This window comes from Botryllus schlosseri, chromosome 3, assembly GCF_051294905.1.
Source record: "Botryllus schlosseri isolate E-star chromosome 3, Bs_hap1, whole genome shotgun sequence".
NCBI classification, from domain to species: domain Eukaryota; kingdom Metazoa; phylum Chordata; class Ascidiacea; order Stolidobranchia; family Styelidae; genus Botryllus; species Botryllus schlosseri.
Genome location: NC_137238.1, coordinates 1420925 through 1441210, shown reverse-complemented (window position 1 = coordinate 1441210; position 20286 = coordinate 1420925). Strand labels below are relative to the sequence as shown.

At 41.0% G+C, this 20286-nt stretch overlaps 1 protein-coding gene across 1 annotated transcript in view; it reads right to left on the bottom strand.

Annotated features, from left to right (window-relative positions):
• LOC145435464 (uncharacterized) overlaps window positions 1–20286 on the bottom strand; it is a 440390-nt gene that overhangs the window by 397849 nt on the left and 22255 nt on the right. The window contains exons 7-10 of the mRNA XM_080312744.1: window positions 17913–19042; window positions 13077–13239; window positions 5055–5377; window positions 4195–4359 (exon numbers count right to left, since the gene is read on the bottom strand). Coding sequence (XP_080168870.1) covers window positions 4195–4359; window positions 5055–5377; window positions 13077–13239; window positions 17913–19042 — 1781 coding nt within the window. The remainder of the gene's footprint in view (window positions 1–4194; window positions 4360–5054; window positions 5378–13076; window positions 13240–17912; window positions 19043–20286) is intronic.

Below are 20286 nucleotides of genomic sequence, written 5' to 3'. Positions count from 1 at the left end.
AGTATTTCGTGTGATGTAAATATCTTTCATATTGGGGTCTGAAAAGTCGCGGGGGTCATCAGTCGTATCATACAACGTAACTATTAGTTGACACAAACAAAATATTGAATGACTGCTAACGCATTGAGTTCATAATCCAAGAGGGTGAAATTTGTTTACTGTTAAACTAACATAACTCGTATCCAGCAAAACAGATACAATCCGGCGATGTGATGTTGGTCAATATCCATTTTGTAAAGATTGAGTAAATCCTCTTCCGTCAGGTGGGTGTGATTCAAATCAATAGCATTTTACACATAAACATCATTTGTATTGAGGGTGATATTGTGAAGATGATGCCGCAACAACACAACCAGTAATATTTTATATCGGCTGTTTGCGCTTTAGGAATAGCGAAGTGTGCGATATTTTGGATATCTGTGTTCGACTGAAACTAGGGTTGTCCTTGGGTCTTGTGTTGGGTAAATCAGAACTATGCCTAGAATTCAAGCACGTCCGAGTAACGTCTTTTAGTGACAGAGTATTGTGATGACATTTACTTTAGCGAATGACAACGGAAAAAATTTCGATTGCATTGTCGGTGTATGTGTTACACAAATAATTCTAGTACACCTAACTATAGGGTACATTTGCCAAACATCGTACAAATTGTTTCTTTGTTATGGTAACGACTTTCAGCGGCTTGGTTTCATGTCGGGAATTATTATTTGAGTGTTCAAAAACAATTTCAATAAATACTACAAATGAACAACGATACAAAACACGTTTAGTGATAGCAAGTACTTCCTTGATATTACGATTGTTGTGCACTAGACATTTCTAGCTGAATTGAATGCATCCAGCAAACATATTCCAATTTACTTTTGTAATGATCAAAGTCTTAGAGTGCAACCTCCTGATATTTTACATTTAGCACGTTCTATAGAAAGTGTGAACGGAGTTGACTATTAATCGTATACTTGGGATAATGCTTTGATATCAAAGATATATTTTCACACTGTGTAATGTTTCGATTCTCTGTTGTGAATACCACCAGTAACGACGTTGATGTTAAATCCTCACCCGTGGTTATTGTAAGTGAATCCTAAACATCGCAACAGTCGGTATGGAAATCGAACGCGTGCGTACTTTTAGATAGGTGACACTAACAAGTTTATTACATCCGTGAAATACTCTGAAACGTCGATTCGTGATTGTGTTAGCTATATTCATCTTCCATATCTGTGGACACAAAGATATCTTGACTTTGGTTACAACTCACTCGAAACGAATTGTCGCGGGCAATCTAAAAAAGCACAAGTCGAAGACGAATGGTTTGATTTCAATGAACTAAAAAAGTCCTTTTGTTTTGATGTTGGGTTTAATACAATTTGTACGACTATAACGAATCCGATTCCAAAAGTGCTATGTTACATTTAACAAAAAGTTTGATGACTTGTATTCTGATATTGATAGATGTGAAAAGTAATATGACTAGTTTATAAAATCCCGATCATGTTCTTTGTCATGTCTGTGTTCAACAAATATGTGATCAAGTCTTACCATTCCATATTAACTTTCGCAGTCGGTGTAATTTGTTGAAGTAACAATACCGACGAGTTCAATAATATTCTCCATCGATGTATTCGAATAATCTGTCAGCTATACGTGGATTAAAAACTTGATGCCGTTTTGTGGTTAACTCAAGTCAGTGGTCGAGTTTGTGTTGATTTCAGGAATGATCATGACGTGTGGGCAGGGTAAATTAGTTTATGTGGTTGTAACTACGACCGTAAAGAGTTGCTGACATTCCAATAAGACGAGTTGGTGGTATATGCCTAAAACCGAACTTGATATGTTTGTTGGTTGTAGTGATTACTTGCGTAGTCTTGTCTACTTTTCGTAAGGATACTTTTTGTTTTGGTTGGGTAAGTTACAAACGGATTGACTTGACAAGGTTTTTTGTATTTTACTCTTTTGTGTATGGGAAGATGTTGAAATGTTGAGACGTAATACTATTTCCGTTCACTCGATTGCAACAAAAAATAACCTGATAGTTTGTTCAAGGTTTCGACAAATAGATTGAAATATTCCGATTTAACTCATCGCGTCACAAGTCGATCGTGGTTGTCAAGTTAGAAATATTTACAACAGGTGCTATTTCATTGATTGATTCTATTGTGTGTAGTAACACATTAAAATATCGCGATAGTATTTGCTGAAACTCTATTTGATAAACGGAAAACTCAGTCGTGAATAGAGTTGTAAGTTTCAAGGATTGTTTCAAAGTATGATCTTGAAATGTGACTGGATCAAAGTTGGTAGTCATGTTTGTCAAAGTCCAAATATTTCATTTTGGATTATCTGGATTTACCTTTAGTACATCCCGCGAATGGATTCCGATGCGGTACTATAACATTTTTGATAATAATGACTCAAGGATTTCCAATCAACAATACTGGAATTTTTTGGTAATGCTAGAGTTGCCAAATGATTAGTTGCGTGTTTTTGTTAAGTGTTTGATTTCAAGTTAATAAAGACAATAACTGTGTAATGCACATACTTGTGATTCTTGATTCTTGTATTGATTCTATAAGTGTGAAACAGTGGTGCGGAATGTGCGAATAATTCGATGCGGCTGAAAGTCGGCGTCAGTAATATTCGGGTTACGGTCGATTCAACAAAAACGCGTTAAGGGATTTGTCAAAGGATTAGAGTTGTACCGATTTAAAACATTCAGATACGAATCGACTTGATTTGTGTAGTGAGTTTCATTTCAAGTTGACAAACTAACACATTGATTGAATATTTTCATGGATCTTATCACGCAACTAAAGTCAGCCACTATTCTGGAGGTGTGAAACATATAGCGATCGCGGGCGAGTGACAAATTGTTGGTTTTCGAATCACCGCCTGCGACGGTTCTGGGACAAACTAATTACCGAAATATTACCTTGTGAGCGTCTGAAGCATTATCCGGTGAGTGGTCGTCGGATTTTAAAATTATATCACACCCTTTTGAATAAGCGTTCACTTCACAAAGGATTAGGGTTAGAGCGGAAATAAGTGACAATTTGTCGCTATTCAAGTTACCGACACTGGCGGTCTGTTATTCGTTACTTATTAAATCTTACGAGTGAAATCAAGCTCTGTGCCAAACTGCTTACGAAAATTTCACCGCGTGAGTGATCGATATGCCTGTAACACCAAGTCACTAAAGATGGTTATGTCCGAGACATTATCTTGTGGGCGATCGCGGAGTTTTGCAAACTATTTCACACATTTTTGAACTGTTAGTTTGTGAGCGTGGTTATTGTTGATATTCGAATTGCCGTCTACGCCGGCTCTGTGGTAATCTAATTACCCAAACATTACCTTGCAAGTGATTCCTAGACTTAGCAAACTATTTCACACCTTTTTTGCTGAAAGTACGACATGCCACCCGCAGTCTATAAACGAAAGTACGAATCATCGCCGTGCCCATAAGAATAACGATATATCATTGTCGTACTCGCCGTAATTTGGAATATACACATTACCTAAGGACCAATCACATGACTATTTACTTGATACATATTCAACACGAAGTACGACATGCCAACAACGAAGCCGCGTGCGAGCTATCCCGCATCCATAAGACACAATAGCCGCATGTCGCCCCGCCATAAGACACAATAGCCGCTCACGACCACCGCCATAAGACATAAAAGCCGCTCACCACCCCCGGTTTTCCAGCCGCTCACGACCCCCGCCATAAGAAATAAGAGCCGCTCACCACCCCCGCCATAAGACACAATAGCCGCTCACCACCCCGCCATAAGGTATAAGGAGCCGCTCACCACCCCCGGTTTTCCAGCCGCTCACCACCCCGCCATAAGAGCCCCACGCACCTCACGACCGATCATACTAACTACTGACACTAGCTTTCAGTGAAAACTAGTTTTATTGCATTTCAGGGTTCGTATCGCCAAGTATGCGGCTACCAATAATGCTGGTTTTAGCCGACTCATCATTAGGTCTGGGCCTATTCAAGTGTAATGACTGAGCCCCTCATCCATCCGTATGTTAGTTATCTATAATTAAACATTGAATCGGTGATTTTCTTGGTGTGAATCGGTTGTGACACCGCCAATGATTGGATGCAGATATTGCTAATTAGGATAAGGTGAATATATACTTCTACAAGGGTATAGATAACGATATGAGAATCAATACCTGGTTAAAATTCTGGAAGACTTGAGCAATCATGGTGAGATTTTCCTTAGTCAGATTACATTCGTATAGATAGATTTCACTGCTAGGACAATGTCGCCAAATATCCAAATACCCAACAATATTTTCGTGCGCTAAGGATGTATCCTCGATAGCCATGCATTCAAGCTGGAAATAGAACGGTGTCATATTCTTAATGTTGTGAGACGAAAACGACGGTTCGGATCATTAGAATATATCTTATTTCAGTAATCATTGTGAAAACACGATGATGGGGACAAATATAAATTTCAATCGAAAAATATCCTTTCCTCGATGTTGCATATTCGATCACGAGAAACCGGGAAGAAACCACGATTCACCGTCACAGTCCGGTAATTAAATTGATTGGCTGTGTCGTTGCGTTTTTGTGTAACTTATCAGCAACAGTAGTTTAGCAAAGGGTTGATGAAACTAAAAGAGTTCAGTCGGTTGTCGACTGCTATGGTCATTTAGAACAAGTCGATAATCTTTATTAAGATTCCTAATCAGCCGGAATTTAGCACGGTCAGTTTCATTCTCGGCTTTTAAGACGTGGATAACATGGCGCGGAGGAGCCTAAAAATTTTAACACTTTGGCAGGAATACCAGAGTCGACCTCGTTCGGACTCGAACTCGCAAACCCTTGGTTTTTAAACTGTCGACCGTACCACTATCACACTATCTCGTCATATGGATTCACAGGGTGAAAGCGCACAATCCTATTGAAATACTTATAAAAACCGGTAATTTGCGAATGAGGGATACGTCATGGAGCATCTCGTGGATATGCAATTCCAATTGATTGTGACCTGATTTGAATACCATAATTATGATAATATTACCTCGAACACGTCAACCGCAGAGAGAAAATCATTCACGAGTGGAATCAGGGAAGGATCCAAATTGAATTGATTGAATTTCACTTCAGCGAGAGGTGATAGTCTTTTTATCATTGAAGCCAATAATATGCGATCATTCTGTAGTAGGTATGGCAGATATTCGATGACGATTCTTTGTACTTTTTGCTTCATATTCTCTATAGTCCCATCTCCACATCCACTCAGAAGCTTGATTGTTTGAATGTCTCGAATGATGCCATTTTCTGTCATGCCATCAAGTTGTTCGATCAATATTTCTCTGCACTCCTTGATAGACGTTTTCCTATCTGTTATAAAGAATTTTGTATTAATAATATTGCAAACTAGAGATCGCAGTTGAAAGTATGATGAAAGTGTTCCATATGGGCAGTATATCAGATATCACGCAGGAAACACTTTATGCTTAGCATATGGTTGTAATTAGGTTTGGTGAATAAAGTTTTAAAAATAGATAGCTCATCGGACGATCGTGTCTCTTCAGAGAGTCAGAAACACTAAATCTACTGCTAGCTGATATTATAAGATGCATCCATACTCAACTACGACACTACTACACAGCAAAGTACAACTTCAACGAATACTCCTGATTCTGACTTCATCAAACTTCATCAAGAAACTTGGAAACCGAATCTGGGGTTGCAAAATATAGTACAAGTTAATTTTATTCGCGAGGCGATTGGCTACAATATTAGTCTCGTCTTAGTCATGGGTCGCAGGGGTTTGCATTGCAATATTTGAATGTCACTCAGTCCAATTCCGGTGTACTGTATATACAACGCCCAACCAGTGATAATATGACACCAAATTGATCAAATTGTTTTATACTTGAGCTATCTTGTGCATTATACGTATCTCGATATTTGTACGTAGCACATTCGTGGCCAAGATCCACCCCAAACAATACGAAGATGTGATGCACTGAACCTAAAAGGAACAGAGGAACAGAGGAATTCGAATTTTATGTTACTTATGCGCATCGCAGCGAATTGTCTAAACCAGCGGTTCTCAACCTTTTTTGACAGGCGCCCCCTGGAGATGATCAAAAACATCGCGCCCCCCTAACCCCCCTTACATTTATCGTCATGTCAAAAAGTGCACGTCATCTAATACAGAGGTGGGCAACCTTCCTGCTAACCATGGCCGCATTTCGATTACTTATGTAGCCCGAGGCCGCATTCCAGTGCATAACCGCAATGAACGATCTGGACGCAAAATACCTATGGTAAACTGTCCATATCCATTCCCTGTGAACTCCTGACTATTCAACTTTTCACAACGGCCTATTGTACGCACCGAAATCGCGCGTGGCAATGTTATGAATAGTTGCTGGGAGTGAATATTGTCGCGCGGAGCGCGGAAATTTTTCAGAGCCGCGAATGAATTGTTATTTCTAGACGATTCCCATTCCTGCTCAAAGTAAGAAGGGCGCTACTGCATTAAGTCTTGTTTAATTGGGCGGAGCGCGGAGAAAATTTCAAGATTAAATAAAATCTCTCGAAAATTCGGGAGTGAATTCGTAATTGCAATTTGCATGTCTACGGCTGCCAACACATACTAATTGAATTAGGCATCGACGACCGCACAAATTCCCTTCTACGGCCGCATGCGGCCGTACGGGCTGCCCACATTCCAGTTGTCAAGTCTTTTACATTACTGACAAACTTCCCCAAACTTGTTCGAAAATAACAAAAAAAACATTGAAAAGGACATCAATTAATTTCAAGGCAGGCTGCACTGAGACTAATGAGACTAATCCTGATGCTACAGAGAGCACGGCGTCGTCCTGTCCTGCCATGCTAAATTTGATCAGTTTTGGAAATGAAATAAATTGTGTTGATTTATAGCCAAATTGAGGGCAAAACCGGGCAACCCATATTGCATCTAAGTCTGTTTTAGGCAGTGCAGTTCGCCAACTATCAACAACAGCTACCTAGCGCACAGAGATTTGGGCTACTGCCAAGGCTATAAAGCAGGGGTGGGCAAACTACGGCCCGCGGGCCGCATGCGGCCCGCAACACGTTCTGTGCGGCTCGCGAGAGTGTAAAGAAACTTTTAAAAAATATTGATAAAATGCGTACTAAAAATCGAATTATTGCAGGGACTTGATTAACTTTTTCGTAGTATATTTCACCATGATAATTCTAAGACAGTGGTTCTTAAACTGGTGGGCGCCCCCTCCCCCCCTTGGGGGCGTGAAAGCATCATAAGGTTGGGGGGCGTGTCTTAAAAAGTTTGAAAACCACTGATCTAAGGTAAATACTTAATATCACAGCGGGATAGCTGCAATGAGATTGACATAATTTGGATCACGAGTGGGATTTCAGATTGGCCACTCCATTTTTAATTACTTCAGTGATGTGCTTGTAAAAAACGATTCGGGCGTGTCTTAGGTAGATTCGTTGTCTGTATGGGTAGAATCAGGGTATTTATATTTGATCTACACATAGTGCAAGCGTGATTGAAGCTGACATGGTTATGGTGCTGTCAGCATTGTGTGTCCTGGAACTGAACCAAAAGTGGAATTAGTAAATCTATGTACAGATCGCTGCTCACAGATTTAATTTTCAATCCTGTTCTAAGAATCGGGCCAACCGACTTTCATCTCTATAGTTTTGACAAATTGGTTATTGAGGTCCGCTAGCCTCTCTCGCCAATATATGTTTCTGACGCGTGTACGATATCATCAAAGCAATGTTCGGCTTGTTTTAAATAAGCACATATATTATCTCCATGTCCTCACTATATAATCAAATATCAATATTGCGTTTTGGTTTACAAATCTCAATTTTATATAGTGCGGCCCGCGAATGGATTCAGATGTTGAATGCGGCCCGCGAGCTCAAAAGTTTGCCCACCCCTGCTATAAAGTAATGAATGACTTGCACGTATAGGAATTTCTCTAAATCTTCAAAGAATATCAAAAATTTGCTCAAATGAAGTTGAAGTCAGCCTATACTCCGTTGAGCGCGACTGCTGGAGTTTGAGTTTGGCAAGCTTTCTAGAATACTAATTAGGTTTAATCTTCAATAATCATCTCTTCAGAATGGTTGTGAAATACATGTTTAGTCACAATTTATACAGACATTGACAAAATTGACAAAAATTTCTCGCCCCGCCCTGAGAGCCTTCCGCCCCCCAGGTTGAGAACCCCTGGTCTAGGTGCATGATCTTCTAGTGTAGGGTTGCCATACGTCCGGAATTTCACTGTTAAAACTGCGTCCGGGAGGAAATTCTAAAATCTGCCCAAATGTCTGGAATTCTGAATGCTTGAAGGAAACTCATATTTTTTCGTAATTCAACACAGACAATAGTATTGTTGGGCAGATTTTTGCTACATGAAATATTTCTTCGCGCTGCGCACGAATTGTTATGGTGTCCGCTCGTCAGAGATTCAAATCGAATCAGGCGTACCACAGGGTTCTGTTCTCGGCCCATTGCTCTACCTCATGTACACGAAGCCAGTCGGAGATATTTGCCGTCGCCATGGTTTCTTCCACCATTGCTACGCGGATGATACACAGGTCTACGGTCTTATGAGAAATAGCAATGATTGGGAGAGCGTGTCATCCAAGTTACAGCGATGTCTTATTGATATTGAGCTCTGGATGACACAAAATCGTCTCAAGTTAAACAAAGAGAAAACTGAACTCATAATTTTTACGCCAACCAGACGCCCCATCGACCACAATCAATTCACCATCAGATTCGGACCAGACACCATCCAAGCCAAGACCTGCGTACGTAACCTAGGTATTCACTTTGACGGCATGCTCTCAATGGAAAAACATATCGACTATACATCAAAAATCTGTTTCATGTATATCCACAAGATCAGTCGAATCGGGAACTACCTATCTGAGGATGCATGCAAAGCCATAATACTGTCGCTGGTGATATCACGGTTCGACTATGGAAATGCTCTGCTTTACGGGGTAAACCAAAATTGCATCGACAAGCTACAAAAGATCCAAAACATCGCTGCTCGTTTGGTAACTCGGTCAAGGAAGCGTGATCACGTAACACCGATTCTTAGACCCCTTCATTGGTTACCCGTGAAATTTAGGTCTGAATACAAGCTTCTTCTGTACGTCTTCAAATGCATGGAGGGAAGTGCACCAGCGTATCTTCGTGAGCTAGTGTCAATGTATAATCCCGGAAGAGCGCTACGTTCTCAGTCGCAAAAGCTCTGGTCCGTTCCAAGAGTCAGAACATCGACCTACGGCGAGAGAACCTTTTCTTCCTCGGCCGCCATTCTGTGGAACAATCTTCCAATTTCTATCAGACTATGTTAATCGCTATATGTTTTCAAACGCAAAATCAAGACCGTTTTATTCACACGAGCGTTCGAACTAGAGTAGGCCTAGTGTTCATTCCGCCCTACAACTATGCACTTCTTCTTTTATACATATCGTTTACTTTTGTATTTTATTGCCTTTTATGTACAGCGCCCTAGTGTAGTAATGATATATTGTTATATTCGGCGCTCTATAAATTATTATATTATTATTATATTCTTTATTCACAGTAAAACTGGTAGATACACTCATAATCCGGGGAGCAACCTGCCCCCAAAGGAAAATGGCGAGATTGGAGTAAATTTTTAAAATTTCAGTAATACATTCAAATTGTTATTCCTATGCAATACACGGAGAAGTCAGATTACAGAATTGCAGCAGATGAAGAATTGGCAAGGGTTACAGAGCAGAGGTAGAGATGATTGAAGATGAATAATCGAAATTACAGAAATTATGCTGTGATTCACAAGTGTAATTTTAATCCAGTGGTGCATTCAAGGCCTTCCGAAGAATGTACACAGTGCCCAATAATGTGATCTTCTGGATCATGTCGAATCGAACGTTACCCGGGATTTGTTGGATATGCCTCATGAGTTTTTTGCTCACGACCCCTGTAGCACCAATGACTATCGGTACAATGTTTATTTTGCATCGCCACATTTTCTCACATTCCATTTTGAGATCTGCGTATTTGGAGTGTTTTTCTGATTCTTTTTGCAGTAGGTTGTGATCAGCTGGGACAGCCAGTTCAATGAATAAGCATTCTCTTTTCTTTTTTAGTTTGACGATTATATCCGGGCGGTTGCTCCTGATTTCGCGGTCAGTTATAACTGGTACATCCCACAGAATTTTTACTTGTTCGTTTTCTGTCACTGGTGCTGGGCTGTAATCGTACCAATTTTTTGTCGAAGTGGTGATGTTAAAATGTTTGCATAACTCAAGATGAATGTAGTGACCAATCCTATTGTGTCTCCATGTGTATTCGGTAGCTGCAAGTGCACCACAGCCGGACATGAGATGTGCTACAGTTTCATTTTGGTTGTGGCACATTCTGCATTTGCCGTCTGTGTTTTGCTTCAGAATTCTTTTCCGATAGTATTTTGTAGGAAGCGATTGGTCTTGTGCTGCGAAAATGAATCCTTCGCTTGCCGGTTTCAGGCCAGAGCTGGATAGCCAGGTCCATGATTATTATTATTATTATTATATTCTTTATTCACAGTAAAACTGGTAGATACACACATAATCCGGGGAGCAACCTGCCCCCAAAGGAAAATGGCGAGATTGGAGTATATTTTTAAAATTTCAGTAATACATTCAAATTCTTATTCCTATGCAATACACGGAGAATTCAGATTACAGAATTGCAGCAGATGAAGAATTGGCAAGGGTTACAGAGCAGAGGTAGAGATGATTGAAGATGAAAAATCGAAATTACAGAAATTATGCTGTGATTCACAAGTGTAATTTTAGTCCAGTGGTGCATTCAAGGCCTTCCGAAGAATGTGCACAGTGCCCAATAATGTGATCTTCTGGATCATGTCGAATCGAACGTTACCCGGGATTTGATGGATATGCCTCATGAGTTTTTTGCTCACGACCCCTGTAGCACCAATGACTATCGGTACAATGTTTATTTTGCATCGCCACATTTTCTCACATTCCATTTTGAGGTCTGCGTATTTGGAGTGTTTTTCTGATTCTTTTTGCAGTAGGTTGTGATCAGCTGGGACAGCCAGTTCAATGAATAAGCATTCTCTTTTCTTTTTTAGTTTGACGATTATATCCGGGCGGTTGCTCCTGATTTCGCGGTCAGTTATAACTGGTACATCCCACAGAATTTTTACTTGTTCGTTTTCTGTCACTGGTGCTGGGCTGTAATCGTACCAATTTTTTGTCGAAGTGGTGATGTTAAAATGTTTGCATAATTCAAGATGAATGTAGTGACCAATCCTATTGTGTCTCAATGTGTATTCGGTAGCTGCAAGTGCACCACAGCCGGACATGAGATGTGCTACAGTTTCATTTTGGTTGTGGCACATTCTGCATTTGCCGTCCGTGTTTTGCTTCAGAATTCTTTTGCGATAGTATTTTGTAGGAAGCGATTGGTCTTGTGCTGCGAAAATGAATCCTTCGCTTGCCGGTTTCAGGCCTGAGCTGGATAGCCAGGTCCATGAAAGCTCGTCTACATGGGGCTGTGAAGTTAACTTCTTGTGCTGTCCATGAAGAGGCATCGATTCCCATATCGTTTCTCTCATTTTGAGCATTGCATTTTTGTACTGAACTCGTGCTGCTTTTGCTATTGTTGTGGGTTTGGCAACAGTGTTTTCAGCAGTGTACAGATTAGCTGTTTCCATGTTGACTTCTCTGACGTACTTGTCGTGACGATAGCTCAGAGATTTTGTTTTGCGCTGTTTGTCTTCCTGTGCAATGAGTATGCAGTAAATGTTTTCGCTGTTGTTGATGTACTGTGACAAGCCGATGATTTCTGTTTTGAAAGTTTGTTCAATTTCTTGTAGTCCTCGACCACCTTTTTTTCTGGGGATTATTATTATTATTATATTCTTTATTCACAGTAAAACTGGTAGATACACACATAATCCGGGGAGCAACCTGCCCCCAAAGGAAAATGGCGAGATTGGAGTAAATTTTTAAAATTTCAGTAATACATTCAAATTGTTATTCCTATGCAATACACGGAGAGGTCAGATTACAGAATTGCAGCAGATGAAGAATTGGCAAGGGTTACAGAGCAGAGGTAGAGATGATTGAAGATGAAGAATCGAAATTACAGAAATTATGCTGTGATTCACAACTGTAATTTTAGTCCAGTGGTGCATTCAAGGCCTTCCGAAGAATGTGCACAGTGCCCAATAATGTGATCTTCTGGATCATGTCGAATCGAACGTTACCCGGAATTTGTTGGATATGCCTCATGAGTTTTTTGCTCACGACCCCTGTAGCACCAATGACTATCGGTACAATGTTTATTTTGCATCGCCACATTTTCTCACATTCCATTTTGAGGTCTGCGTATTTGGAGTGTTTTTCTGATTCTTTTTGCAGTAGGTTGTGATCAGCTGGGACAGCCAGTTCAATGAATAAGCATTCTCTTTTCTTTTTTAGTTTGACGATTATATCCGGGCGGTTGCTCCTGATTTCGCGGTCAGTTATAACTGGTACATCCCACAGAATTTTTACTTGTTCGTTTTCTGTCACTGGTGCTGGGCTGTAATCGTACCAATTATTATTATTATTATATTGGTTTTAATATGGGAACTACCAACCGCGCGGAAACTGCGATTAAAAATAAACAATTAAAACATTCATTTACCAAAATCAGTCTAATTATAATCGCAATTAAAAGATAACGGTATATCCATAGAGTCGGTTTAGGCCGATTGGATGCCTTATTCAAAGATAGTTGTTCTAAACCTGGGGGCATTCCGCCTTTATTCTTGGGTTCGCGATATCGCGACGATGTTGAACGAAGTTGGCCGCGAGGAAGTCTGGGCAGACGCGCCGACCTTTAATTATAGTAACCATGCAAAAATGAAAATTGCAATATATGAATAAGGTTCAGAGTGCAGAGCGTGCCAAGGTTCGATTGTGAACGCGATCCTCTAAATTTCTGAGGTTCACACTAAGAACGCGAACGTGGACCTCACGTTCACACCATCCCTAATACACATACCTGCAAGGTAATTAGTCATGGGTTTCGTAACTTTGTCATCCAAAATCAACCCGTACAGAAGCTGTCTTGTCATTTCCATTCTACTGTCGCTCAGTTGAGTTGCGACAAATTCCCTCACTTCTTCTTTCGTCAGGTTCGGGACGTGCAACGCGCAGCAAAACTCCTTAATATGTAAATTGACCATGTTAAAAATTCATCGATACATTGTGCATGAAAAGGATATTTGATTTCAATTCTTTTCCTCGCGTCATAGTTAGAGTGTCCACACGGGGATAGTTACACTAAGCTTTCTTGGAACGGTTCTCGCGTAACGATTGTGCCGCGATCCATTCAAAGAAATTGGATATACAGTTTTTCAGTACTCCTTTGTATTTAAACATACATTAAAGCTGAATTAATTTGCACCAAAATGAAAATTTAGGTACGTTGAATATTAAAAAAATTCTCAATGATAACTGAATCAATACCCTGATAATGTTGTATATAAATAGCGATGCGTAAGGTTCGTCCTTGGATTAACAGAATGTGATAAAGAATAACCTGATAAAACTTTGATATGACGTCATGTTATTTTACATTGGCAACGCTCGATAACATCTTGCTGTTGTTGTTGTTGTTGAATACGTTCGTTTGAATTATTTGAAACGCACGTGTTTTTGTTCGCCATATCCAAGAATTATTTTTGCATATCTAGATATAACGGGGTTGACAAACAATGCCGAAAGGTAAACACAAATGTTTTGTAAAGTGTGACCTATACAGTAATAACTTCATAAAGGGTCCCTGCTTAAGCCAGGAAACTAACGTTGATTAATGTAAGTGAATTATCAAATCGAATACAAGATCTGGAACAATATATACAGACCTGCAAATGGCTATCGACGCTAAACTCGACGAATTCATGCGCAATGTATACGACGGATCGCAAGCTCCGACAATGATGAAAGCTATCCGATAGTGCATGATAAATTGTATTTATCGACCCACATAACCCAACCATTTCCCCCACAACCTATCCCAAGCATCCTAACCTCCCGTCCCATCTCATAATCCCAACCCTTCCCAGCCTCTATCACTCCCCCACCAATACCCACCCAAATTATCCACCAACCATAATAAACGATAAAGTTACGACTACAAAGAATTGATATGAACAATACACGCATACGAACGCCAATTAGCGGCGGCTTCTACTACGACTTCAAATACAAATTCGCCTTCGACAACGAGTGCGATGAGATGACTAGGGCTGGGCAGAATGATTCGAGTACTCGAATCTGAATCGAGTAATTATTTTAATGATTCGAGTCGAGTAGCAAAATACGATTTTTTCGGGTAATGAAATTATACTCTCCTCGCAACTGAAAGTTATTTGATGAAGTAGTCGTAGCGCCCGTTGCAATCTGAGCCCCACAGTAAAGATGGGAACAGCGGAGGAAAATGATGCACCCCATATAGATATAACAATCTGAAATCGTGCGCTCCTGACGAAAGAAATTGATTTCTGGTACATTTGGGAGATTCCACTATTTCCACTATACTGACAATCCAGTTGGGAGGCCAACAAACACCAACACGGACCAAAGTGTCTATACTAACAATTGGTTCACCCGAAGATGCATCCATTTGCTCTAAATTTTCGAAAACACTCCCTCCTTCAACTCTACCGAAGGATCTGATCACTTTGGTTGAGAAAGGATAAATATATTTTATAGTAATATGTGAAACTATCCGAATATTAATGACGAAATTCAGTCGTAAATCTGAAAAAAATTCGCGCATTGTGCGCCCAGAACCGATCCCAGTTGTTATTCATAATATTACCACGATGTAGCGATTTCGATGACTATATTAAGACGATATAAAAAAGTAGATTAGTCCGGAGTTCATCAGAAATGGGCATGGACTTGGACATGCACACTGCACAGTTTAACAGGGGTATGGTGTCCAGTTGTTTCATTGCGACTATGTCCTGGAATGTGGCCGTGGGCCGTATAAGTAATCGAAATGCGGCCCTGAATAGCAAAAAGGTTGGCCACCCCTGCTCTACTACCATACTTGCAGAAAAACGACTGGATACATTACATTTGGGGTTGATCTCAATTTTTTAAGGTTCACCGGTCCGTCTAATATGTTTCGAAATTTTACCGGTCCGCGAGGTGAAAAAGGTTGAGAACCACTGCACTAAGGGATTTAAACAGATTTAAAAGCAAAACCAAAAAGGCAAAGTATGACGCAACAATCAAAATCACAGACCATGAAATTCGCATTGTACCAATGGCAACAATAACAAACTATGAAGTATACGGACATACGGTACTATAGTAGCAACGCAATTCATAAATAAACAGTTATACAGTACACGTACGAGACAACACACACTAATGAGAAATTTGTAGGTTATAGAGGAAATCTTTTTGAGTATGAGGGAGGGTCGTAACAGCACTTCGTCAACCCCCCTAAAACGATTGCCTTGCGCACCCATAGCGTGATAAACTGAAACTCTGAGGGCTTCACCCCCAGGAATCCCATATCGTGATTTTGATGGTCAGCAAAGTTTGTGTGGCCTGGTCGCCCTAGGTACCAAAATTTTCTATAATGCATGAATGAATAGGTGGTAATTACATAAATAAGACGCTATAAACTTTTTATCCTCTCAGCCCACGTAATCATATTTACCAGTAGCACTGAGTGAGCTGTTGTATAGGAAAATAAAGGGCACGTAATTAATAATTAAACATATTCGGCGTGCCCGCAGGTACAATTATTCGTTACCAGGGCCGTAACAGCACTTGGTCAGCCCCCCTCCAAACAAAAAACGTTGGTCCAGGGCCCCCAGAGGGTGATAAACCAAACTTCCGGGGAACTTCCCTACCAGACCCCCATTAGGCTGTCCGCTATTTGCTGATAGCCTATTAGGTATCTACATTGGGTGTCCATTTACTGCGGCAGCTATTCTCGCCTAGTCTCGCGAAGCGCGAAAAATTTCACTAATTAATGATTAAATTGGTCAATATCATCGGGAATTGCAATCAATTTTTATCCTCTCTCTGCTCACGTAAACACATTTACCGGTAGAGCTGCGTGAGGTGCAATGTTCCCTCTAAGCTGCGCACGTGCGCAGTGCTAACACGGTCTCTGCGCACAGAAAATCTACGTTGCGCACAACAAATACGAAGTTATTACCTTTTTTTAGTCGTTACACACTGTTGTCCAAGGTTCAGCGCAGTGAGTTGTGGAGTGTGCGCAGACTCATCAAAACTTGAAGCGAACATTCTGAGGTTTCTTGGAAACTGTAAGGCCCGTTACTAATAATTAAACATATTCGGGCGGGCGAACCCGTTGGTATGACTTCGTTGCATGATGTTATTTTGTGACCCCCTGTCTGCAATATCAAAAAATATAGAATCGCTCAACGGGGATATCGCCCAACAGGAATATCCCTGTCGCCCAATCGTACTAAACTAAAAGACGCACACGATTTCAGATTGGTATTTCTTCACTGACATATAATTTTTCCCTGCCAGATGGAATTCGTCTTCTTGGGTTCAGATTGCCAAGACAGGAACATTCGGTGTCAGTCATCTAGGCGCCCATGGACAATTAAACCTATATGTATTTTGAAGGCTATATTTTCGGTGTTAGTTTGCTCTGAATACTCATCAAGGATATGTCCTATCACCACATCATCTACTGCGAAGCCATTTTTCTCCAGCGCCCCCCTGAGCCCAGCGCCCCCCATATCGCCCCCTGAGCGCTTCCGCCCCCTTCAAAATCGCCAGCGCCCCCTGGGGGGCGCTGGGGGCAAGGTTAAGAACCACTGCACTAAAGTAACTGTTGAAATGACCTGTTGTAGATAACTGGGCTGCTTCGACACAAAAAGTTCTGGTGATCCCCTATGGAGGCCCGAACCCAAAGTTTTTGTGGGGCTTGGGTGCTGACGAACTACGGTTTAATTGTAGGTCACCACCATCGCCGTAAGTGTGGATGGTTAAACTACGGGCTTTTAGTTATATATTTCTTAGTGTTTGTTTGCTTGTTTTTGGGATATTCATGGTGTTTTACGAATACTATGGTCATTTACACCAGGCCGATATTCTTCATATTTTCCGTAACTGTCGACTTATAGCACGGCCCACCTCTAGGCTTTTTGTAAGACACCGCTGACGCGGATGAGGTGGCGAGGAGGAGCCTAGGTAAACCTCCAACACTTAGGTATCGGAATACGGAAGTCGACCTCGGTCGGAGTCGAACCCGCACCCATTGGTGTTGCAGCCGCGGATGATACCACTGCGCTATCTCGCCACATTATTTCTTAGTGTGATTGTCCAAAACTTTGTGGTTGGATAGTTAAATTTATTTCCAAGTTTAGTCGTGAATTTGTTGTTGTACTTTATTCTAAATGTGCCCGTTTTGATACCCGATGAAAACGTAAAGAATTCTCTGAAGTTTGTATTATCCGAAACGCAACCTCGCAAAATCGATCTAGAAGACTGATGATAATGCTGACAAATTACCATGCCAAAACTGGACGTGGGTGTCTGTTGTGCCGCCCAAAAGGGCCTCTCTGTTTATCGGATGGGGCGTTCTGTTTCTACAATTGGAAAATTTCATGTGCAAAGTATATAACAAAGAAACGGTGATGGTAAATAAACCACGAGAACTGTAGGTGGTGCCAAATCTTCCTGTAGCCAATAATAATGGATGGATATATTTGGCGTTCCGGTGGTAAATTACGACTGTCCACGGGAATGTGGCCCTACTTCATCGAAGTAATCGGCATGTGCCAGTGAGTAGCAAGACGGTTGGACACCCCTGCATTAGATAAACACTAACCTGCATCGTCTGGTGAGAGAACTCGGAGGACTTGTCGAACGACTTCACGTTGTCGCGACCACCCTCAAGAATAGCTCCGGTAGACAAGAAGTCATCCAGAAGCTTCGGATCGATTCCGCGACTGCTCAAATAGCTGTGTGGGAAAACGAATTTATTTTCTCGCATTGCGTCATAACCTAGCCTTGTAATTTGACCGTAGTATTTTTCGGATGATGAGTCAAGAAATTCGCGAAAGAATGCTGACATGAGACCAGGAAGGCTATCGGGTAACGTATTGCGATTGTTTTGAAATATTTTTGTGGTGTAGTTCAGAAACATTGGATTTCGACACAAACCTAGCAATTTGGGCGAAGTATTTTTGAGTTGAGCGAACATCGAATCCCCATCAATGGATTGGGAGACCGCGATTTCTTTCAAGTTTTTGTCGTCTAGTCCTCTCAAACATACTACTTTGTCAGGTTTCTGATCAGTTTTTATGTTCCAATAGGTGTTCCACCGCGATGTGGTGAGAACCCTAGCACCACGCCATATTTTGCCGGACATGATGTTAGCGATGATATCATTAGCTTTTGCGAGAGTGGTCACGGTCAGTCTAGGGTATTTTTCATTGCCGAATTCCTCTAGGCATTGATCCAAACCGTCGATAGTTATTAATATTTTAGACGAGTTATTTTTTAACCATTCTGCACCAGCTTCTTGTTCACTGGGACTCAATTCAGTCTGAGGGTCGTGTGCCATTTGTTCCGTGAATAATAGATTGAACGCGGTCGTGGGGCTGCGAGTTTGGAGCGTTGCGGCAGAAATGAAATGAACGAGTTGGATATCTTTGAGTGTCTTAACGTTGCCATCGGCAACAGCCAAGCTGTACATTTTGGACAGGGTGGATTTCCCGGCACCCGCTTCCCCAAGGATAGTGACATGATTGGTAGGTTTCTCATCCTGTGGATCGTGAATTTGATCGAGACTGATTTCTTCCAGATCACGGCCGAATAATGACTTCTCGTCACCATGTCCTTGAGCACTTGTACCCTTGATGTCGATGACCATCATGGTAGGTCGAGCTGCGATGGTGCGATTTTCACCCATCTCGTTTTGCAGATGACGCTTGGTCTTGGCTACAAATCCCTGCTCTGGAAAATGATTTCAGTCCTTTAATGCACAAACCCGACAACATCGCTCGGAAACGATGAATTTATTTTTTATGGCACACAATCAGTTTTTTCTGCTTGTTCTGCTTAAGACCTATGACCTTTATTACACAAAGTATCTGATGCATTAGTAAGCTGAAAAGTGCAATAGCCTATACTACGAAGCACAACAGTATGACAGCAACTAATGTAGCAAGAAAGGACAATTTAGCAGCGACACAATATAGTAGGGAAGATAGGTAATCAGTTAACTAAATGTGAAAGACTGGACAACCGACAGGGAGAATTCACCACACGGGCAATTCACGGATTTTTTTTCCGTGTCTGGTTAGATTTTTACTGGTAATAAAATTATATTTCGGATATCAGCAGAGTTCTTAGCTGGTTTATGTAACGCCATTAAAGTTAAGTTACTTTGAATTTTTGGCTTTAAAGGGGCACTGCGCTCTAAAAATGATGTGGTCTTAAATTGAAGAAAAAAAATAAAGAAACATTTTGGCCGCAACCATTTTCTTTAGAACGCCAACGTAAAGGAGGTTCAATTTAATGAAATTTCCACAGGACCAGAACGCTCCAGCGGTCGCGGCTGTGCGTCATCGTTTCTTAACCCGTTGACAAAATTTATTGCTTGTTATCTTCATTGTCGCACTTGCTCGACCCGATAAGGCAGTCACTTAGAGAACGAACTTCAGACAGTTGTCAGCCGATATTATGGAGGAATTATGTCTCACGCCAGGGCGGTTTAGTTACGTTACGTATATGCGTATGGTACCGGCGCTCAACCAGCGTACAATGTTAAGTCAGGAGGATTTGTGTCTGAAGCTTGTTATGACTCTATAATATTTGCCAGATGACTGATGCTGACAATTGAGATGCCTTTGCAGTTATATATTGATGCAAAGCTATTCATACAGCTGTAAATTTTAAGCAGTGATTTTACAGCGTATTACTGATTGCACAGAAGGGTTGTTCATAGTTGAAAAATTGTCTGGAAACTTCGTTCGGCTAATTTCAAATGAAAGTGTAGTGTGTCTTCCTTTCCCTCGGAGCCCCTAAAGGTCCACGAGGCAATTCTCCTTACTACTGGATCTGCAATGTCGACCATGTCACCGGTTCATAGCTTTTGTGGCGTTATCAGTTGAAACCGGCCATGTAGTGATTGGATATTGTAATAAAATAGCTATGTTTACAAAATTGTACTTGAATGCAGTCCTATAACGGCCGTA